Source organism: Oncorhynchus clarkii, chromosome 3 (genome assembly GCF_045791955.1).
Source record: "Oncorhynchus clarkii lewisi isolate Uvic-CL-2024 chromosome 3, UVic_Ocla_1.0, whole genome shotgun sequence".
Classification (NCBI taxonomy): domain Eukaryota; kingdom Metazoa; phylum Chordata; class Actinopteri; order Salmoniformes; family Salmonidae; genus Oncorhynchus; species Oncorhynchus clarkii.
Window position 1 is genome coordinate 11,293,518 of NC_092149.1, and position 22,802 is coordinate 11,316,319.

The 22,802-nt window shown below is 43.5% G+C and overlaps 2 protein-coding genes across 3 annotated transcripts in view; one reads left to right on the plus strand and one right to left on the minus strand.

The window, feature by feature from the left end:
• LOC139387904 (mitochondrial glutathione transporter SLC25A40-like) overlaps window positions 1-3,436 on the minus strand; it is an 18,965-nt gene extending 15,529 nt beyond the window's left edge. The window contains exons 1-2 of one of the 2 annotated variants that reach the window (XM_071134262.1): window positions 2,935-3,436; window positions 2,708-2,821 (exon numbers count right to left, since the gene is read on the minus strand). In XM_071134262.1, coding sequence (XP_070990363.1) covers window positions 2,708-2,816 — 109 coding nt within the window. In that variant the 5' untranslated portion in view covers window positions 2,817-2,821; window positions 2,935-3,436. The other variant, XM_071134270.1, reaches the window with a different exon arrangement.
• On the plus strand, window positions 3,391-20,858 carry LOC139387894 (protein DBF4 homolog A-like). Its single transcript, XM_071134236.1, has 13 exons — window positions 3,391-3,623; window positions 3,939-4,019; window positions 4,133-4,305; window positions 16,773-16,967; window positions 17,105-17,155; window positions 17,359-17,428; window positions 17,538-17,626; window positions 17,717-17,762; window positions 18,072-18,117; window positions 18,242-18,367; window positions 18,667-18,790; window positions 18,939-19,063; window positions 19,393-20,858. The coding sequence occupies exons 2-13, from the start codon at window positions 3,974-3,976 to the stop codon at window positions 20,294-20,296; spliced, it is 1,995 nt and encodes a 664-aa protein (XP_070990337.1). The 5' UTR covers window positions 3,391-3,623; window positions 3,939-3,973; the 3' UTR covers window positions 20,297-20,858.
• The last annotated feature ends 1,944 nt before the right edge of the window (window positions 20,859-22,802 follow it).

Below are 22,802 nucleotides of genomic sequence, written 5' to 3' on the forward strand. Positions count from 1 at the left end.
TGCAAAATGACCTCCAGCAGGCCACAAATGTGCACGTGTCTGCTCAAACGGTCAGAAACAGACTCCATGAGGGTGGTATGAGGGCCCGACGTCCACAGGTGGGGGTTGAGCTTACAGCCCAACACCGTGCAGGACGTTTGGCATTTGTCAGAGAACACCAAGATTGGCCAATTCGCCACTGGCGCCCTGTGCTCTTTACAGATGAAAGCAGGTTCACACTGAGCACATGTGACAGACGTGACAGTCTGGAGATGCCGTGGAGAACGTTCTGCTGCCTGCAACATCCTCCAGCATGACCGGTTTGGCGGTGGGTCAGTCATGGTGTGGGGTGGCATTTCTTTGGGGGGCAGCACAGCCCTCCATGTGCTCGCCAGAGGTAGCCTGACTGCCATTAGGTACCGAGATGAGATCCTCAGACCCCTTGTGAGACCATATGCTGGTGAGGTTGGCCCTGGGTTCCTCCTAATGCAAGACAATGCTAGACCTCATGTGGCTGGAGTGTGTCAACAGTTCCTGCAAGAGGAAGGCATTGATGTAATGGACTGGCCCGCCCGTTCCCCAGACCTGAATCCAATTGAGCACATCTGGGACATCATGTCTCGCTCCATCCACCATGCCACGTTGCACCATAGACGGTCCAGGAGTTGGCGGATGCTTTAGTCCAGGTCTGGGAGGAGATCCCTCAGGAGTCCATCCGCCACCTCATCAGGAGCATGCCCAGGCGTTGTAGGGAGGTCATACAGGCACGTGGAGGCCACACACACTACTGAGCCTCATTTTGACTTGTTTTAAGGACATTACATCAAAGTTGGATCAGCCTGTAGTGTGGTTTTCCACTTTAATTTTGAGTGACTCCAAATCCAGACCTCCATGGGTTGATCAATTTGATTTCCATTGATAATTTTTGTGTGATTTTGTTGTCAGCACATTCAACTATGTAAAGAAAAAAGTATTTAATAAGAATATTTCATTCATTCAGACCTAGGATGTGTTATTTTAGTGTTCCCTTTATTTTTTTGAGCAGTGTATATACAGTGCCTTGCGAAAGTATTCGGCCCCCTTGAACTTTGCGACATTTTGCCACATTTCAGGCTTCAAACATAAAGATATAAATCTGTATTTTTTTGTGAGGAATCAACAACAAGTGGGACACAATCATGAAGTGGAACGACATTTATTGGATATTTCAAACTTTTTTAACAAATCAAAAACTGAAAAATTGGTCGTGCAAAATTATTCAGCCCCTTTACTTTCAGTGCAGCAAACTCTCTCCAGAAGTTCAGTGAGGATCTCTGAATGATCCAATGTTGACCTAAATGACTAATGATGATAAATACAATCCACCTGTGTGTAATCAAGTCTCCGTATAAATGCACCTGCACTGTGATAGTCTTAGAGGTCCGTTAAAAGCGCAGAGAGCATCATGAAGAACAAGGAACACACCAGGCATGGCCGAGATACTGTTGTGAAGAAGTTTAAAGCCGGATTTGGATACAAAAAGATTTCCCAAGCTTTAAACATCCCAAGGAGCACTGTGCAAGCGATAATATTGAAATGGAAGGAGTATCAGACCACCGCAAATCTACCAAGACCTGGCCGTCCCTCTAAACTTTCACCTCATACAAGGAGAAGACTGATCAGAGATGCAGCCAAGAGGCCCATGATCACTCTGGATGAACTGCAGAGATCTACAGCTGAGGTGGGAGACTCTGTCCATAGGACAACAATCAGTCGTATATTGCACAAATCTGGCCTTTATGAAGAGTGGCAAGAAGAAAGCCATTTCTTAAAGATATCTATAAAAAGTGTTGTTTAAAGTTTGCCACAAGCCACCTGGGAGACACACCAAACATGTGGAAGAAGGTGCTCTGGTCAGATGAAACCAAAATTGAACTTTTTGGCAACAATGCAAAACGTTATGTTTGGCGTAAAAGCAACACAGCTCATCACGCTGAACACACCATCCCCACTGTCAAACATGGTGGTGGCAGCATCATGGTTTGGGCCTGCTTTTCTTCAGCAGGGACAGGGAAGATGGTTAAAATTGATGGGAAGATGGATGGAGCCAAATACAGGACCATTCTGGAAGAAAACCTGATGGAGTCTGCAAAAGACCTGAGACTGGGACGGAGATTTGTCTTCCAACAAGACAATGATCCAAAACATAAAGCAAAATCTACAATGGAATGGTTCAAAAATAAACATATCCAGGTGTTAGAATGGCCAAGTCAAAGTCCAGACCTGAATCCAATCGAGAATCTGTGGAAAGAACTGAAAACTGCTGTTCACAAATGCTCTCCATCCAACCTCACTGAGCTCGAGCTGTTTTGCAAGGAGGAATGGGAAAAAATGTCAGTCTCTCGATGTGCAAAACTGATAGAGACATACCCCAAGCGACTTACAGCTGTAATCGCAGCAAAAGGTGGCGCTACAAAGTATTACATTAAGGGGGCTGAATAATTTTGCACGCCCAATTTTTCAGTATTTGATTTGTTAAAAAAGTTAGAAATATCCAATAAATGTTGTTCCACTTCATGATTGTGTCCCACTTGTTGTTGATTCTTCACAAAAAAATACAGTTTTATATCTTTATGTTTGAAGCCTGAAATGTGGCAAAAGGTCGCAAAGTTCAAGGAGGCCGAATACTTTCGCAAGGCACTGTATATAGTCAGTGCATGTGTGTGTAGGGGAGGGTTCCAATGCTCACCAAACAATGATGTCAGGAGAGCCCCTGAGCAGGAAACCAACATCTGTTGAAATGGAGTAATGCCATTGGTTTCGACGGGCACAGGATTTTTACCAGAATTACCACTCATCTTGCCTAAGAAATATATTCAAAACAACATTTGATTCAGTTGTTGTTATGAACATTTAATTGACCAATACATTCTTGTTGAATTCTGGCCAGTGACAATTTGTAATCATTATGTTTACCTTAGAGAAGCTTTTTGCTAGCTATATTGCAGGAACTAGAAGCTAGCTAACTTATTTAGCTAGCAACTCTTCCACAGTGGACAAGTAGTATTGCTCTTTGTCAGCGACGGAATCCAAAGCAAACCCATTTGTGATGTCCCGGTATTCTTATAGCTCGTATCTGCGTACATGTGCTTCATGGGCAATTCCACAATACATGGCTTCATTCAACTAGATAAAGTGAAATAAGAATAGCTAGTTTACCCAACATGATATTTGTAAAAAATATTTAGACTTTCAGCAGAGCACATTCTTGGCAAAAGGAGATCCAGGTCATGGTTACAGCTACACTAGCGTACCTATACATATGACAAATTCCAATTTCTCAATAAATTATTCGTTAAGGATAAAGTCATCCGTTACTTGCTTGATCAATTTTTACTTTTAAAAAAGCCAGAAAAAATATGTGGAAACATCGCATTCGAAAGCAATGATAACTTTCAGCAACACCCCCTTTTTGGAATGATGGGATTTTTCGAAGCGGGAAAGAACATAGAACATCTATGGCGCAACAAAATATTATGGCAACAAAGTAATCTTAGCGGAACCAAAACAATTTACAGATAGTATTGAACTTTCGTGAAAATCGGTTGTAACAAATGTCAATTTACGGAAATATATTGTTTTACAAGACCACAGGCTCTCACGAGGTATATATTAACTTTTAGCCAGTGAGTTAGCAAGCTAACGTTACTTAGTAGCTAGTTAGCTGGCAGATTCCACTTCCTGTAGTTTAAAAAACAGGCTATGGTTTTGTTGCTAGCTAGGGTTTGTTCATTTTCTTTGAAGTCATATTTTTCATTTTAAACTTCTCTAACTATGTCTATTTACATTACTCATTAAACTTATTTTAGTTTTATTTTTAAAGCTAACGATTTTATGCAGTTTAGCTAGATAACGTTACAACGGTTAACATTAGCATCCATTAACTCAGTTTGTGAACATGTCTATTTCTTACAACACAGGAGAATACAATGATATTCTATTCTCCTCTTAAATTATGAAATCTAGACGCACCCAAAAGTCTACAAAACACCGTTTACAAGGTAAGGGATATTTTTAAACATGTAACTAGCGAAAGTTATTACTACGTTGTTGATGAGCCTTATCTGCAAGAAAGTTCCGTCAAAAATTGAAACTAACTTTGCTACTTTTTCAGACAACAAACTCGCTGATAAGGGGCACAAGTCAGCCTCGAAAAGCCATGCCAAACCACCATGTGAATCGTATCCTGCCCCAAAAAAGCCTTTCACTGGGAAACTATTCTACTTAGATTTGCCATCAAACAGAAGAGCAGAGACATTAGAGAATGATATCAAAAGGTTTGGAGGGGTAAGTGAATATTTGTTTACATCTCTTAGCATTTGACATCATGACAGACTGTAAAGTATTATAGCACATTGAATGTGGATGATAGTTATCAGCTTGCCTGCCTTTAACAAAAGGGGATAATCATTCCTGAGCCAGCGAAATAGGACATTTAAATTGACAGGTTGTGTGAATTGTTAATAAGGTGTTGTGTTGACATACTGCTGATCATGGACCATTTTGAAGTGAAATGACAACTTGCTGCCTTTCACACCAATGTGGCTACTGTCTACTTACTGTGGAGGAGGGGTGGCTTTCAGTCTTTTGGAACATAACTCTTCTAGTGATGGCTTCTGTCTTGTTACCGGAGTTGTTATCTCTCTGGTTGACTCACTTTGATACAATATACATGCAGTAAGTTATTGTCCATTTACATAGAAATTCATTTTGTGAAGTCAGCATACAAACACTACACTATAATACATGTAGTACGGAAAACATTGGAAAGTTAGTACTCAAGTCACACATATTTAAAGTCTGTTGCTTAACTGTCCGACCATGTATTGGGCCTGCATCTGTCCTATGTCCCACTGTTCAGCAACCTGATAGCTGACGAAATCAAGCACAACCTGCTCCTATTCTTGCTGAACAGTGGGACCTATATCTCCTTCTGGAGTGCAGCAGCTCAAAACTTTGTGCAAGATTGTGCGTGTGGGGTCCTCATAGAGACCCTGAAAGCCCTTGCACTGCTGCCCGCTGTCATTTCTCTCTCTTCACCACCTTTTTAAATACAGTATTTGATTAATACTCTGGCTCAGGATGGACCTTGTGTGTTCTCCTCCAAATCAAATCAAAGTTTATTTGTCACGTGCGCCGAATACAACAGGTGTATGTAGACCTTACAGTGAAATGCTTACTTACAGGCTCTAACCAATAGTGCAAAAAAAGGTGTTAGGTGAACAATAGGTAAGTAAAGAAATAAAACAACAGTAAAAAGACTATATACAGGCTATATACAGTAGCTAGGCTATACAAGTAGCGAGGCTACATACAGACACCGGTAAGTCAGGCTGATTGAGGTAGTATGTACATGTAGATATGGTTAAAGTGACCATGCATATATGATGGACAGAGAGTAGCACTAGCGTAAAAGAGGGGGTGGTGGGTGGCGGGACACAATGCAGATAGCCCGGTTAGCCAATGTGTGGGAGCACTGGTTGGTCGGCCCAATTGAGGTAGTATGTACATGAATGTATAGTTAAAGTGACTATGCATATATGATAAACAGAGAATAGCAGCAGCTTAAAAAGAAGGGTTAGGGGGAGGCACAAAATGCAAATAGTCCAGGTAGCCATTTGATAACCAGTTCAGCAGTCTTATGGCTTGGGGGTAAAAACTGTTGAGAAGCCTTTTTGTCCTGGACTTGGCACTCCGGTACCGCTTGCCATGCGGTAGTAGAGAGAACAGTATATGACTGGGGTGGCTGGCGTCTTAGGGCCTTCCTCTGACACCGGTGTAGAGGTCCTGGATGGCAGGCAGCTTAGCCCCAGTGATGTACTGGGCCGTACGCACTACAGTCTGTAGTGCCTTGCGGTCAGAGGCCGAGCAATTGCCGTACCAGGCAGTGATGCAACCAATCAGGATGCTCTCGGTGTTGCAGCTGTAGAACCTTTTGAGGATCTGAGGACCCATACCAAATATTTTCAGTTTCCTGAGGGGGAAAAGGTTTTGTCGTGCCCTCTTCACGACTGTCTTGGTGTGTTTTGAGCATTCTAGTTTGTTGTTGATATGGACACCAAGGAACTTGAAGCTCTCAACCTGCTCCACTACAGCCCCGTCGATGAGAATGGGGGCGTGCTCGGTTCTTCTTTACCTGTAGTCCACAATCATCTCCTTAGTCTTGGTTACGTTGAGAGTTAGGTTGTAATTCTGGCACCACCCGGACAAGTCTCTGACCTCCTCCCTGTAGGCTGTCTCGTCGTTGTCGGTGATCAGGCCTACCACTGTTGTGTCATCTGCAAACTTAATGATGGTGTTGGAGTCGTGCCTGGCCATGCAGTCGTGGGTGAACAGGGAGTACAGGAGGGGACTGAGCATGCACCTCTGTGGAGCTCCAGTGTTGAGGATCAGCGTGGCAGATGTGTTGCTACCTACCCTCGCCACCTAGGGCGGCCCGTCAGGAAGTCCAGGATCCAGTTGCAGAGGGAGGTGTTTAGTCCCAGGATCCTTAGCTTAGTGATGAGTGAACGCTGAGCTGTAGTCAATGAGCAGTATTCTCACATAAGTGTTCCTTTTGTCCAGGTGGGAAAGGGCAGTAGTCATTTAGTCATTTAGGCAGGTTGCCTTTGTGTTCTTGGGCACAGGGACTATGGTGGTCTGCTTGAAACATGTTTGTATTACAGACTCGTTCAGGGACATTGAAAATGTCAGTGAAGACACTCGCCAGTTGGTCAGCACATGCCCGGAGCACACGTCCTGGTAATCTGTCTGGCCCCGCAGCCTTGTGTATGTTGACTTGTTTAAAGGTCTTACTCACGTCGGCTACAGAGAGCGTGATCACAGTCGTCCGGAACAGCTGATGCTCTCATGCATGCCTCAGTGTTGTTTTCCTCGAAGCGAGCATAGATGTGATTTCGCTGCTGGTCGCGGCTGGGCTTCCCTTTGTAGTCTGTAATAGTAGCAAGCCCTGCCACATAAGAGGAGCGTCGGAGCCGGTGTAGTATGATTCAGTCTTAGCCCTGTATTGACGCTTTGCCTGTTTGATTGTTCGTCGCAGGGCATAGCAGGATTTCTTGTAAGCTAGAGTCCCGCACCTTGAACGCGGCAGCTCTACCCTTTAGCTCAGTGCGAATGTTGCCTGTAATCCATGGCTTTTGGTTGGGGTATGTACTAGAGGTCGACTGATTAATCAAAATGGCCGATTTAATTAGGGCCGATTTCAAGTTTTCATAACAATCTGTATTTTTGGACACCGATTTGCTGATTTATTTCTTATTATTTTATTTTTTTACACCTTTATTTAACTAGGTAAGTCAGTTAAGAACACATTCTTATTTTCAATGGCCTAGGAACAGTGGGCTAACTGCCTTGTTCAGGGGCACAACGACAGATTTTTACCTTGTCAGCTCGGGGATTCGTTTTTGCAACCTTCCGGTTACTAGTCCAACGCTCTAACCACCTGCCTTACATTGCACTCCGCGAGGCGCCTGCAAGGCAGGCTGACTACCTGTTACACGAGGGCAGCAAGAAGCCAAGGTAAGTTGCTAGCTAGCATTAAACTTGCAGTGCCTTGCGAAAGTATTCGGCCCCCTTGAACTTTGAGACCTTTTGCCACATTTCAGGCTTCAAACATAAAGATATAAAACTGTATTTTTTTGTGAAGAATCAACAACATGTGGGACACAATCATGAAGTGGAACGACATTTATTGGATATTTCAAACTTTTTTAACAAATCAAAAACTGAAAAATTGGGCGTGCAAAATTATTCAGCCCCTTTACTTTCAGTGCAGCAAACTCTCTCCAGAAGTTCAGTGAGGATCTCTGAATGATCCAATGTTGACCTAAATGACTAATGATGATAAATACAATCCACCTGTGTGTAATCAAGTCTCCGTATAAATGCACCTGCACTGTGATAGTCTCAGAGGTCCGTCAAAAGCGCAGAGAGCATCATGAAGAACAAGGAACACACCAGGCAGGTCCGAGATACTGTTGTGAAGAAGTTTAAAGCCGTATTTGGATACAAAAATATTTCCCAAGCTTTAAACATCCCAAGGAGCACTGTGCAAGCGATAATATTGAAATGGAAGGAGTATCAGACCACCGCAAATCTACCAAGACCTGGCCGTCCCTCTAAACTTTCACCTCATACAAGGAGAAGACTGATCAGAGATGCAGCCAAGAGGCCCATGATCACTCTGGATGAACTGCAGAGATCTACAGCTGAGGTGGGAGACTCTGTCCATAGGACAACAATCAGTCGTATATTGCACAAATCTGGCCTTTATGGAAGAGTGGCAAGAAGAAAGCCATTTCTTAAAGATATCCATAAAAAGTGTTGTTTAAAGTTTGCCACAAGCCACCTGGGAGACACACCAAACATGTGGAATAAGGTGCTCTGGTCAGATGAAACCAAAATTGAACTTTTTGGCAACAATGCAAAACGTTATGTTTGGCGTAAAAGCAACACAGCTCATCACCCTGAACACACCATCCCCACTGTCAAACATGGTGGTGGCAGCGTCGCTGAGCCAGCGAAATAGGACATTTAAATTGACAGGTTGTGTGAATTGTTAATAAGGTGTTGTGTTGACATACTGCTGATCATGGACCATTTTGAAGTGAAATGACAACTTGCTGCCTTTCACACCAATGTGGCTACTGTCTACTTACTGTGGAGGAGGGGTGGCTTTCAGTCTTTTGGAACATAACTCTTCTAGTGATGGCTTCTGTCTTGTTACCGGAGTTGTTATCTCTCTGGTTGACTCACTTTGATACAATATACATGCAGTAAGTTATTGTCCATTTACATAGAAATTCATTTTGTGAAGTCAGCATACAAACACTACACTATAATACATGTAGTACGGAAAACATTGGAAAGTTAGTACTCAAGTCACACATATTTAAAGTCTGTTGCTTAACTGTCCGACCATGTATTGGGCCTGCATCTGTCCTATGTCCCACTGTTCAGCAACCTGATAGCTGACGAAATCAAGCACAACCTGCTCCTATTCTTGCTGAACAGTGGGACCTATATCTCCTTCTGGAGTGCAGCAGCTCAAAACTTTGTGCAAGATTGTGCGTGTGGGGTCCTCATAGAGACCCTGAAAGCCCTTGCACTGCTGCCCGCTGTCATTTCTCTCTCTTCACCACCTTTTTAAATACAGTATTTGATTAATACTCTGGCTCAGGATGGACCTTGTGTGTTCTCCTCCAAATCAAATCAAAGTTTATTTGTCACGTGCGCCGAATACAACAGGTGTATGTAGACCTTACAGTGAAATGCTTACTTACAGGCTCTAACCAATAGTGCAAAAAAAGGTGTTAGGTGAACAATAGGTAAGTAAAGAAATAAAACAACAGTAAAAAGACTATATACAGGCTATATACAGTAGCTAGGCTATACAAGTAGCGAGGCTACATACAGACACCGGTAAGTCAGGCTGATTGAGGTAGTATGTACATGTAGATATGGTTAAAGTGACTATGCATATATGATGGACAGAGAGTAGCACTAGCGTAAAAGAGGGGGTGGTGGGTGGCGGGACACAATGCAGATAGCCCGGTTAGCCAATGTGTGGGAGCACTGGTTGGTCGGCCCAATTGAGGTAGTATGTACATGAATGTATAGTTAAAGTGACTATGCATATATGATAAACAGAGAATAGCAGCAGCTTAAAAAGAAGGGTTAGGGGGAGGCACAAAATGCAAATAGTCCAGGTAGCCATTTGATAACCAGTTCAGCAGTCTTATGGCTTGGGGGTAAAAACTGTTGAGAAGCCTTTTTGTCCTGGACTTGGCACTCCGGTACCGCTTGCCATGCGGTAGTAGAGAGAACAGTATATGACTGGGGTGGCTGGCGTCTTAGGGCCTTCCTCTGACACCGGTGTAGAGGTCCTGGATGGCAGGCAGCTTAGCCCCAGTGATGTACTGGGCCGTACGCACTACAGTCTGTAGTGCCTTGCGGTCAGAGGCCGAGCAATTGCCGTACCAGGCAGTGATGCAACCAATCAGGATGCTCTCGGTGTTGCAGCTGTAGAACCTTTTGAGGATCTGAGGACCCATACCAAATATTTTCAGTTTCCTGAGGGGGAAAAGGTTTTGTCGTGCCCTCTTCACGACTGTCTTGGTGTGTTTTGAGCATTCTAGTTTGTTGTTGATATGGACACCAAGGAACTTGAAGCTCTCAACCTGCTCCACTACAGCCCCGTCGATGAGAATGGGGGCGTGCTCGGTTCTTCTTTACCTGTAGTCCACAATCATCTCCTTAGTCTTGGTTACGTTGAGAGTTAGGTTGTAATTCTGGCACCACCCGGACAAGTCTCTGACCTCCTCCCTGTAGGCTGTCTCGTCGTTGTCGGTGATCAGGCCTACCACTGTTGTGTCATCTGCAAACTTAATGATGGTGTTGGAGTCGTGCCTGGCCATGCAGTCGTGGGTGAACAGGGAGTACAGGAGGGGACTGAGCATGCACCTCTGTGGAGCTCCAGTGTTGAGGATCAGCGTGGCAGATGTGTTGCTACCTACCCTCGCCACCTAGGGCGGCCCGTCAGGAAGTCCAGGATCCAGTTGCAGAGGGAGGTGTTTAGTCCCAGGATCCTTAGCTTAGTGATGAGTGAACGCTGAGCTGTAGTCAATGAGCAGTATTCTCACATAAGTGTTCCTTTTGTCCAGGTGGGAAAGGGCAGTAGTCATTTAGTCATTTAGGCAGGTTGCCTTTGTGTTCTTGGGCACAGGGACTATGGTGGTCTGCTTGAAACATGTTTGTATTACAGACTCGTTCAGGGACATTGAAAATGTCAGTGAAGACACTCGCCAGTTGGTCAGCACATGCCCGGAGCACACGTCCTGGTAATCTGTCTGGCCCCGCAGCCTTGTGTATGTTGACTTGTTTAAAGGTCTTACTCACGTCGGCTACAGAGAGCGTGATCACAGTCGTCCGGAACAGCTGATGCTCTCATGCATGCCTCAGTGTTGTTTTCCTCGAAGCGAGCATAGATGTGATTTCGCTGCTGGTCGCGGCTGGGCTTCCCTTTGTAGTCTGTAATAGTAGCAAGCCCTGCCACATAAGAGGAGCGTCGGAGCCGGTGTAGTATGATTCAGTCTTAGCCCTGTATTGACGCTTTGCCTGTTTGATTGTTCGTCGCAGGGCATAGCAGGATTTCTTGTAAGCTAGAGTCCCGCACCTTGAACGCGGCAGCTCTACCCTTTAGCTCAGTGCGAATGTTGCCTGTAATCCATGGCTTTTGGTTGGGGTATGTACTAGAGGTCGACTGATTAATCAAAATGGCCGATTTAATTAGGGCCGATTTCAAGTTTTCATAACAATCTGTATTTTTGGACACCGATTTGCTGATTTATTTCTTATTATTTTATTTTTTTACACCTTTATTTAACTAGGTAAGTCAGTTAAGAACACATTCTTATTTTCAATGGCCTAGGAACAGTGGGCTAACTGCCTTGTTCAGGGGCACAACGACAGATTTTTACCTTGTCAGCTCGGGGATTCGTTTTTGCAACCTTCCGGTTACTAGTCCAACGCTCTAACCACCTGCCTTACATTGCACTCCGCGAGGCGCCTGCAAGGCAGGCTGACTACCTGTTACACGAGGGCAGCAAGAAGCCAAGGTAAGTTGCTAGCTAGCATTAAACTTGCAGTGCCTTGCGAAAGTATTCGGCCCCCTTGAACTTTGAGACCTTTTGCCACATTTCAGGCTTCAAACATAAAGATATAAAACTGTATTTTTTTGTGAAGAATCAACAACATGTGGGACACAATCATGAAGTGGAACGACATTTATTGGATATTTCAAACTTTTTTAACAAATCAAAAACTGAAAAATTGGGCGTGCAAAATTATTCAGCCCCTTTACTTTCAGTGCAGCAAACTCTCTCCAGAAGTTCAGTGAGGATCTCTGAATGATCCAATGTTGACCTAAATGACTAATGATGATAAATACAATCCACCTGTGTGTAATCAAGTCTCCGTATAAATGCACCTGCACTGTGATAGTCTCAGAGGTCCGTCAAAAGCGCAGAGAGCATCATGAAGAACAAGGAACACACCAGGCAGGTCCGAGATACTGTTGTGAAGAAGTTTAAAGCCGTATTTGGATACAAAAATATTTCCCAAGCTTTAAACATCCCAAGGAGCACTGTGCAAGCGATAATATTGAAATGGAAGGAGTATCAGACCACCGCAAATCTACCAAGACCTGGCCGTCCCTCTAAACTTTCACCTCATACAAGGAGAAGACTGATCAGAGATGCAGCCAAGAGGCCCATGATCACTCTGGATGAACTGCAGAGATCTACAGCTGAGGTGGGAGACTCTGTCCATAGGACAACAATCAGTCGTATATTGCACAAATCTGGCCTTTATGGAAGAGTGGCAAGAAGAAAGCCATTTCTTAAAGATATCCATAAAAAGTGTTGTTTAAAGTTTGCCACAAGCCACCTGGGAGACACACCAAACATGTGGAATAAGGTGCTCTGGTCAGATGAAACCAAAATTGAACTTTTTGGCAACAATGCAAAACGTTATGTTTGGCGTAAAAGCAACACAGCTCATCACCCTGAACACACCATCCCCACTGTCAAACATGGTGGTGGCAGCGTCATGGTTTGGGCCTGCTTTTCTTCAGCAGGGACAGGGAAGATGGTTCAAATTGATGGGAAGATGGATGGGGCCAAATACAGGACCATTCTGGAAGAAAACCGGATGGAGTCTGCAAAAGACCTGAGACTGGGACGGAGATTTGTCTTCCAACAAGACAATGATCCAAAACATAAAGCAAAATCTACAATGGAATGGTTCAAAAATAAACATATCCAGGTGTTAGAACGGCCAAGTCAAAGTCCAGACCTGAATCCAATCGAGAATCTGTGGAAAGAACTGAAAACTGCTGTTCACAAATGCTCTCCATCCAACCTCACTGAGCTCGAGCTGTTTTGCAAGGAGGAATGGGAAACAATGTCAGTCTCTCGACGTGCAAAACTGATAGACATACCCCAAGCGACTTACAGCTGTAATCGCAGCAAAAGGTACAAAGTATTAACTTAAGGGGGCTGAATAATTTTGCACGCCCAATTTTTCAGTTTTTGATTTGTTAAAAAAGTTTGAAATATCCAATAAATGTTGTTCCACTTCATGATTGTGTCCCACTTGTTGTTGATTCTTCACAAAAAAATACAGTTTTATATCTTTATGTTTGAAGCCTTAAATGTGGCAAAAGGTTGCAAAGTTCAAGGGGGCTGAATACTTTCGCAAGGCACTGTATCTTTTAAAAAACAATCAATCTTAACATAATCAGAATCGATGCGGTGCCTGTTAATTTCTCATTGAATCACAGCCTACTTCGACAAACCGGTGATGATTTAACAAGCGCATTTGCGAAAAAAAGCACTGTCGTTGCACCAATGTACCTGACCATGAACATCAATGCCTTTCTTTAAAATCAATACACAAGGATATAATTTTAAACCTGCATATTTAGTTAATATCGCCTGCTAACATGAATTTGTTATAACTAGGGCAATTGTGTCACTTCTCTTGCGTTCCGTGCAAGCAGTCAGGGTATATGCAGCAGTTTGGTCCGTCTGGCTCATTGCGAACTGTGTGAAGTCCATTTATTCCTAACAAAGGCAGTAATTAATTTGCCAGAATTGTACATAATTATGACATAACATTGAAGGTTGTACAATGTAACAGCAATATTTAGACTTAGGGAGGCCATCCGTTAGATAAAATACGGAACAGTTCCGTATTTCACTGAAAGAATAAACGTTTTGTTTTCAAAATTATAGTTTCCGGATTCAACCATTTTAATGACCAAAGGCTCGTATTTCTATTTGTTATTATGTTATAATTAAGTCTGATTTGATAGAGCAGTCTGACTGAGCGATGGTAGGTACCAGCAGGCTCGTAAGCATTCATTCAAACAGCACTTTCGTGTGTTTGCCAGCAGCTCTTCGCAATGCTTCAAGCATTGCGTTGTTTATGACTTCAAGCCTATCAACTCCCGAGATTAGGCTGGTGTAACCGATGTGAAATGGCTAGCTAGTTAGCGGGGTGTGCGCTAATAGCGTTTCAATCGGAGACATCACTCGCTCTGAGACTTGGAGTAGTTGTTCCCCTTGCTCTGCATGAATAACGCTGCTTCGAGGGTGGCTGTTGTCGATGTGTTCCTGGTTCGAGCCCAGGTAGGAGCGAGGAGAGGGACGGAACCTATACTGTTACACTGGCAATACTAAAGTGTCTATAAGAACATCCAATAGTCAAAGGTATATGAAATACAAATGGTATAGAGAGAAATAGTCCTATAATAACTACAACCTAAAACTTATTAATTAACTGGGAATATTGACGACTCATGTTAAAAGGAACCACCAGCTTTCATATGTTCTCATGTTCTGAGCAAGGAACTTAAACGTTAGCTTTTTTACATGGCACATACAGTGGGGCAAAAAAGTATTTAGTCAGCCACCAATTGTGCAAGTTCTCCCACTTAAAAAGATGAGAGAGGCCTGTAATTTTCATCATAGGTACACTTCAACTATGACAGACAAAATGAGGGAAAAAAATCCAGAAAATCACATTGTAGGATTTTTAATGAATCTATTTGCAAATTATGGTGAAAAATAAGTATTTGGTCAATAACAAAAGTTTATCTCAATACTTTGTTATATACCCTTTGTTGGCAATGACAGAGGTCAAACGTTTTCTGTAAGTCTTCACAAGGTTTTCACACACTGTTGCTGGTATTTTGGCCCATTCCTCCATGCAGATCTCCTCTAGAGCAGTGACGTTTTGGGGCTGTTGCTGGGCAACACGGACTTTTAACTCCCTCCAAAGATTTTCTATGGGGTTGAGATCTGGACACTGGCTAGGCCACTCCAGGACCTTGAAATGCTTCTTACAAAGCCACTCCTTCGTTGGCCGGGCGGTGTGTTTGGGGATCATTGTCATGCTGAAAGACCCAGCCACGTTTCATCTTCAATGCCCTTGCTGATGGAAGGAGGTTTTCACTCAAAATCTAACGATACATGGCCCCATTCATTCTTTCCTTTACACGGATCAGTCGTCCTGGTCCCTTTGCAGAAAAACAGCCCCAAAGCATGATGTTTCCACCCCCATGCTTCACAGTAGGTATGGTGTTCTTTGGATGCAACTCAGCATTCTTTGTCCTCCAAACACGACGAGTTGAGTTTTTACCAAAAAGTTATATTTTGGTTTCATCTGACCATATGACATTCTCCCAATCTTCTTCTGGATCATCCAAATGCTCTCTAGCAAACTTCAGACGGGCCTGGACATGTACTGGCTTAAGCAGGGGGACACGTCTGGCACTGCAGGATTTGAGTCCCTGGCGCCGTAGTGTGTTACTGATGGTAGGCTTTGTTACTTTGGTCCCAGCTCTGCAGGTCATTCACTAGGTCCCCCCGTGTGGTTCAGGGATTTTTGCTCACCATTCTTGTGATCATTTTGACCCCACGGGGTGAGATCTTGCGTGGAGCCCTAGATCGAGGGAGATTATCAGTGGTCTTGTATGTCTTCCATTACCTAATAATTGCTCCCACAGTTGATTTCTTCAAACCAAGCTGCTTACCTATTGCAGATTCAGTCTTCCCAGCCTGGTGCAGGTCTACAATTTTGTTTCTGGTGTCCTTTGACAGCTCTTTGGTCTTGGCCATAGTGGAATTTAGAGTGTGACAGTTTGAGGTTGTGGACAGGTGTCTTTTATACTGATAACAAGTTCAAACAGGTGCTGTTAATACAGGTAACGAGTGGAGGACAGAGGAGCCTCTTAAAGAAGAAGTTACAGGTCTGTGAGAGCCAGAAATCTTGCTTGTTTGTAGGTGACCAAATACTTATTTTACACCATAATTTGCAAATAAATTCATAAAAAATCCTACAATGTGATTTTCTGGATTTTTTTTCTTCATTTTGTTGAAGTGTACCTATGATGAAAATTACAGGCCTCTCTCGTCTTTTTAAGTGGGAGAACTTGCACAATTGGTGGCTGACTAAATACTTTTTTGCCCCACTGTATTGCACTTTTACTTTCTTCTCCAACACTTTGTTTTTGCATTATTTTAACCAAATTGAACATGTTTCATTATTTATTTGAGGCTAAATTGATTTCATTGATGTATTATATTAAGTTAAAATAAGTGTTCATTCAGTATTGTTGTAATTGTCATTATTACAAATAAACAATCAAATCGGCCCATTAATCGGTATCAGCTTTGTTTGGTCCTCCAATAATCGGTATCGGCGCTGAAAAATCATAATCGGTCGACCTCTAGTATGTACGTACAGTCACTGTGGGGACGACGTCCTCAATGCACTTATTGATAAAACCAGTGACTGATGTGGTGTACCCAATGCCATCGGAAGAATCCCGGAACATGTTCCAGTCTGTGATAGTAAAACAGTCCTGTAGTTTAGCACCTGCTTTTAATAGACCAAGTCACTGGTGCTTCCTGCTTTAATTTTTGCTTGTAAGCAGGAATCAGGAGGATAGAGTTGTGGTCAGATTTACCAAATGGAGGGCGAGGGAGAGCTTTGTACGCATCTCTGTGTGTGGAGTACAGGTGATCATTTAACATGTTGATAGAAATTGGTAGAACTGATTTAAGTTTCCCTGCATTAAAGTCTCCGGCCACTAGGAGCGCCGCCTCTGGGTCAGTGGTTTCCTGTTTGCTTATTTCCTTATGCAGCTGCCCGCCCCCCCCATCTGACCCAGTGTCTCTGTCCCCTTTCAGACGGTGGAGAAGTTCTTCAGCAAGGAGATCAAGTACCTGGTGTCTAATAAGAGAGAGGCCAGGTATGTGCAGTGTCATGGCCGCGACCCTCTTGTCCCAAGCCCTAACTCTGGGCACAGCTCCCCCCACCCTCGCCCCCATCCCGGCAGCCACAGAGACAGCTTCAAAGGAAGCTCCCAGGGCCAGGCAGACATGGTGAGCCAACTATTCCTCTCTGTGTCTGTCACTGGTATCTGTATCTCAGTGGGATCATTTTTCATGATATGCTGTATAACCGAAGCTATCCATATATATATTTATCCATCTCTCCCTATCTCTCTGGTATTTGACAGGTGGTCATAAGCAGGGGCAAGTCTTTTGTGAAGAGAGTTGTAAAAGAGCAGGTTTGTTAATTAAGATCCTCACTAATGAGTTTGGCAAGCTATTTCCAACCTAATGCTACATGTTACTTTTATTGTTTCTGACTGATAGTCGTCAGGAACTTCAGGAAAGTTTGCACTTTGGATCGAAATGTTTATTCATACTTCAGGAGATACTTTGGATTTCAGTTCTTCGGGTTAAGATGTTCATTTGTTTTACCCTGTAGGTGAGAATACAGGTCAACGAGATCCTGTCCAATGCTCTGGAGTGGGGAGTGAAAATCCTGTACATTGATGGTAACATGTCTATTAATTAGTTTGATAAGAAATGTTGACATAATGCTTATTATGACAATGATACTTTCGTATGCCAAACATTTTTTTCTTGAATTTCCTTCAATTCCAGATGCAATAGCTTATATGGAAAAGAAGAAAAGTAATGTTAAGTATACTGCTGAAAAGCCAACCGCAACCACAGCTGCTGTCACAAAAAGTGTAAGTCATGTTTCTGGACTTTTTGACAGTTCTTTCCTGGAATAACATATCACTTACACCAGTCTTGTGTGTTATTCCTTACTAATGTAGGCCAAAAGAGAACCTACAGGAAAACCATCCTTCCTGAAGTATAAGGGTAAATAATGTCCTGCTGCATGTGACTCTGTTGTCCGTTTACTGCTTCGTCACTGTGTTATTGTTATAGAGAACTTCTAACACCTACGTATATCGTCACGGCCGGTTGTGATACAGCTTGGACTCGAACCAGGGTCTGCAGTGACGCCTCTAGCACTGAGATGCAGTGCCTTCGGCCCATGTGTTTGATGCCATTCCATTTGCTCCGTCCAGCCATTATTATGAGCCATCCTCCTGTATATCATTATGAGAAGGTATTTGACCCAGACATAGGCACGGTCTCTGATGCTTTGTTCTGTGTTTTACTCAGGTGGAAGGATCCGTAAACCCTTTGTAAAGGTAGTGGACTCCAGCAGGTGGGTCTATAAAAGAGATTATAGACTCTGATGTCTGTAGTATTGACATATTAAGGCAATTCTTATTGTCATAAGTTGCTGTTTGAGCATGTAATATAGCATCTATCTTATGTCTCTCTGCCAGACATTACCGTCCAATTTATCTGGCCATGCCGAACATGCCAGAGTTTAACCTAACGTCAGCTCCCCCCTGCAGTCCATTCTATGTAGAGGACCAGGAACACTCTGGGAAGAGACCTAAAGTGCACGGGTATGGAGTCTCATTCACTAAACGCCTCACCTTCTTAACCCTTCTTGTTGTGAACATAAAGAAAATCCACCGATTACAGAATAAGCAGGGTATATTCTCCTGTCTTGGCATTTGTGTTTTACCTGATTCACCAAAACATCCAGCTTTTCCTACTGTTGTTGATGGGGATTGCTACAGCAGAAAACGGTTATGTATTGCTTAGCACCCTCCGAGACTAACTGCTAAGTCTTGGTTGCTAGGCAACTATATGTGATTGAACTCTGACCTGGCTATTACTTACTGACCTATGGGTGTCTCAGGAACCGAGGGGCGAGAGTGTCAGCCAGTGAGGAGAGGGGGCAGGACCGGGCCAGGAGGAACAGGGAGAAGAAACGTGGAGGCTACTGCGAGTGCTGCACGCTCAAATACAACAACATCAAAGCTGTGAGTTAGAATACATCTGTTTAATGTATGTAAACATAGTTAACACATGTTTATAACGAGGACCTAATCATGTACAAAAGGCCTTCTGTACTTGATGTAGTGGTAGCAGACGTTGTGGGAATGCTTGACTTGTGTCTGTATTCTGCAGCACCTGCGGAGTGAGCAGCACAAGGCCTTCTCCAGAAGTGATGAGTACCTGGTGGTGGACAGGCTCATCACCACACTGCCCTTCAACTTCAGTCACGTCAAAACAACACAAACTCAAACCACAAGGTACATTAGTCTTACATTTTTACATATTAGTCATTTAGCAGACGTTCTTATCCAGAGTGACTTACATTTTCTAAATTCACCGTGGGAATGGAACCCACAACCCTGGCGTTGCAAGCAGCATGCGCTACCAATTGCCCACACAGGAGCAAAATATACCCAAATCAAAAGTAAACGCACACATTGAATGCTGTTCAGGCACATGCTTGTTAGGAAAACTAATGCAATGTTGTGTGGAACATTTTGCAGATTGCCTGGTTTTTTTTTCTATGTTCTTTTTTTCTATGTTGTGCTGATCACCACATCTCTTAAGTAATTTTTTGTTCCCATAGGTCAAAGTACAGCATAACCTCCCTGTTGTGTGTTCCTGGACCCAGCATACAGATGGAGGAAGAGAAGGAGGGAGGTGTGGAAACCAAAGAGCTGAAGGGGGGATTAATGTCCCTCTGGTCTACTACAGTGGAGCCCGCTCTCTCCCAGAGTGTGGAAAACCCCTTGGAACAGCCTCGGAAGCGCAGCCGAGGAGCCCCTGTTCCCCACAGCACCAGCGAGGGGGAGAAGAGGTGCTCTTACGTCCCAGACAGACCCCAGCCCAAGCACAGATCCCTGTCCTGCAAACAACGCTGCCAACGGGGATCCCCCCGCAAGCACCCCCAGAGGGCTGGGCTGAGTCAGACACCTGTGTCTAATGCAGAAATAGACCCTTCTACCTTTGACTCTGTCGCTAACCCCAGACTTTCCCATCAGGGCCAGAGAACTCACACAGACAAAGATGGCCGCTCTTCATTTAGTCACACAGAGGATTTACAATGTGGCGATCCAGCTGGACATGTGAAGGTCCCTTCCAGTCAGCACAAGGTTGCAGGGCTCAGAGCTTTAGAGGAGAGTGAACTGAGTCATGATACGTTGGCTGGGGATACTCTTCCCGGGAATACTGGGGGTGTTCCGGAGCTCGAGGCAGGTGACACGGAGACACACACCCCTCCTCCTGCCAGGACGTTACAGAGGAGGGTCAGGGATTACAGACGGAAGAGAAGGAAAGTTGAGAAGCAGCGGACTGCTCAGGAGCAGGAAAAAACGTGCAATGTTCCCAGCAGCTCTCTGCTGAACCTCTGGCAGCTGTTCGACTCCAGTGAGGACATGGAGTGTGAGTTCAGAGGCTTTCCCAGCTGTTCCACTCCAGTGAGGACATGGAGTGTGAGTTCAGAGGCTTTCCCAGCTGTTCCACTCCAGTGAGGACATAGACTGGGAGTTCCAGGCCTTCCCCAGCTAGAGAGGAGAGAGAGGGGGGGGGGGGGGGGTTAGGGTAACCCAGAATCTTCCCAATATGAGCGCTAACCTGTTACGGACTCACTGTATGAACTTATTGTATGACAGTTTCATTGAGTGACATAGCAGATCTATATGGGAACCCATTGATTGTGGCTCTTTAAACCTATGACTTCTATAAAGGGAATAGTTCCCTTCAGGTTGGGAGGGTGGTGGTGCAACACTGTTGTGTTGATTTAACCATGGCAGCTTCTAGTCTACCTGGCTATTTTAACATGACTGGTTTTATCTGGAGAACAGGCTGGAGCACTATCCTCGGTTCTGTACAACGCCTGCATGTGTTCTGGTGTCCAGAGGAACTGTATGGTTGTGTTTTTGGTATGTGGTATTGTACTTTTTTATTTTTTATTGAAAGGGATACAACCGAAGGTCTTCTATTGAATTGTCATTACATTTCCGTACATATTGTACAGGTGAAAAAGGTATCTACGTGACGTCTGTTTGATAAATGAAAGACTACCTAAACCGCTCTGACATGTCTGTGATCAGTTGAATGAGCACATTCTCATAGATAAGAGTACATAGCTCTGACCCTGGACAAGCTGTGTTACACAAAGGAGAGGACTCCCTCAAGGCTAACTTGTCATAAAGCACATCGTCCTCTTATACAGCCACCAACACAGAGAGACTCTGAGACAAGGCGAGAGGAATTGCTTCCTTTTTACCTCCATAACAGTAATAAATAAGTATTTGCACTTTCTCATGTACTGAATGCATCTAGAATAACTGAAGGAGAAATGCATCGGTTTTCTAGATTTTCCTTATTTGTGTGCCTGTATTTAGCATAGTGCTCTTGTTCTCCCTCATTTCTTTAAAATTAATGCACTGGGGTCAGATGGGAGTTGCTATGTGGCGCTGGTGATTAGGGACTGAATATGAGATGCAATTTAAACTTGGCGTCTGGGCTGTAAACAGGCAGGGCCGTGCACAGAACTTTCGGTGGATGGGGGGCATGTGCTAAACAAAAACAATCTGCTCTGCGGTTACAGACTCATTTAGCAAAAATTACAAGAGAGAAAAGCAGCGCAATCTGATGAGTAAAGTACACACAATTTCAGAAAGCGCGTTTCGTTTCCACTAGCCATCACTTTGGAGGGCAGCCTGCCTACAAAGTGCTTGTTGCCAGCTGAGTAGTCCTGTTCTGCCTCACAAATATCGTAATGCATTTGTGTTAGATGAATTTGGTTCTTATGTGTTCATTAACCAATTCAATTTAAACACTGTCTGTTTTATAAGAATTTGTAAGATTCTTATTTGCATAAAATAGACTGAGACCAGTCTACCAAAATTAGCCAATAGCATTTATTCTCGAGAGCGCTGGTCATAATACCATGTACATTGGTTTATATACCTCACATTTCGTCATAGCGTCTTAAATGCCCCTCCTTCTCTCCGACAAGGACAACGATGCTTCTAAAGTCCATTCCAACCCACTAACGCACATACATTACACACTATATCTGGATTATCTCCTGAAGTCTCACCACAGTTTATTACCACTTAGCTGACAGTTCCAGTACCTCCCAGATACGGAAAACCTGGAGGGGCCCTCCCTATCTTATTTTATATCCACAGAGTTATAGCTGAGTCGGTTCAAACATAGGTTAAGGATTCTGTTACTTTAGACACACACGCATACATTCCTTCTTCCACAATGGTTATCATTTCCAATTACCCCTTGTCCATGCTACATAACCTCTTTCTTATGAACTAACATTATTAATCAGATATAATAAAAAACAGGGTAGAATTAAATTAGTTATAGTTAAATGTATACATTGTTTAGTCATTATTCATAAAATTCATAACAATCCACTGTTAATGACTAAATAATTCATCCTGACATATCAAACACTATATGTAAACATTTATTTTTATACAAGAATATACCAAAACAATACATGTATTTACATTCGATTCCTCATCAATGACTATATCCAATTATAACTCTTCCGGTTTAGGATCTTCATCATAATCTTCATGAAATGAACAGCCTCTAACTAAACATTGAAAACAGTCTCATCCAACATTGGCTCCTCATAATTAAAAGACACAGAGCCTTCTCCTAGGCCTAGAAGTCTGTATTCTTCATCCCACTGGTCAGAGCTCGGAATCGGTCTGTATCTCACCATCTATTCCATCATCGATTTCTCCAGAGTCCTAGAAATGAGAACCTTTCTCACAACATTCGCACAAAACTAACACAGTCACACAGGTGAAGGTTGTGTAAATCACAGTGATCATGAATTTTTTTCATTTCCCAGACACACTATCAAACCAATTTGTTAGAGCATTATCTACTCCAGAGTTCTCTGCCAGGGCCTTGGTCACTGATCCGTCTGGAGCAGTGTTATTCTGGGATGAAACCTCATACAACCCCCCCCACCCTTTTCAGCCAGTCACATATCCAAGG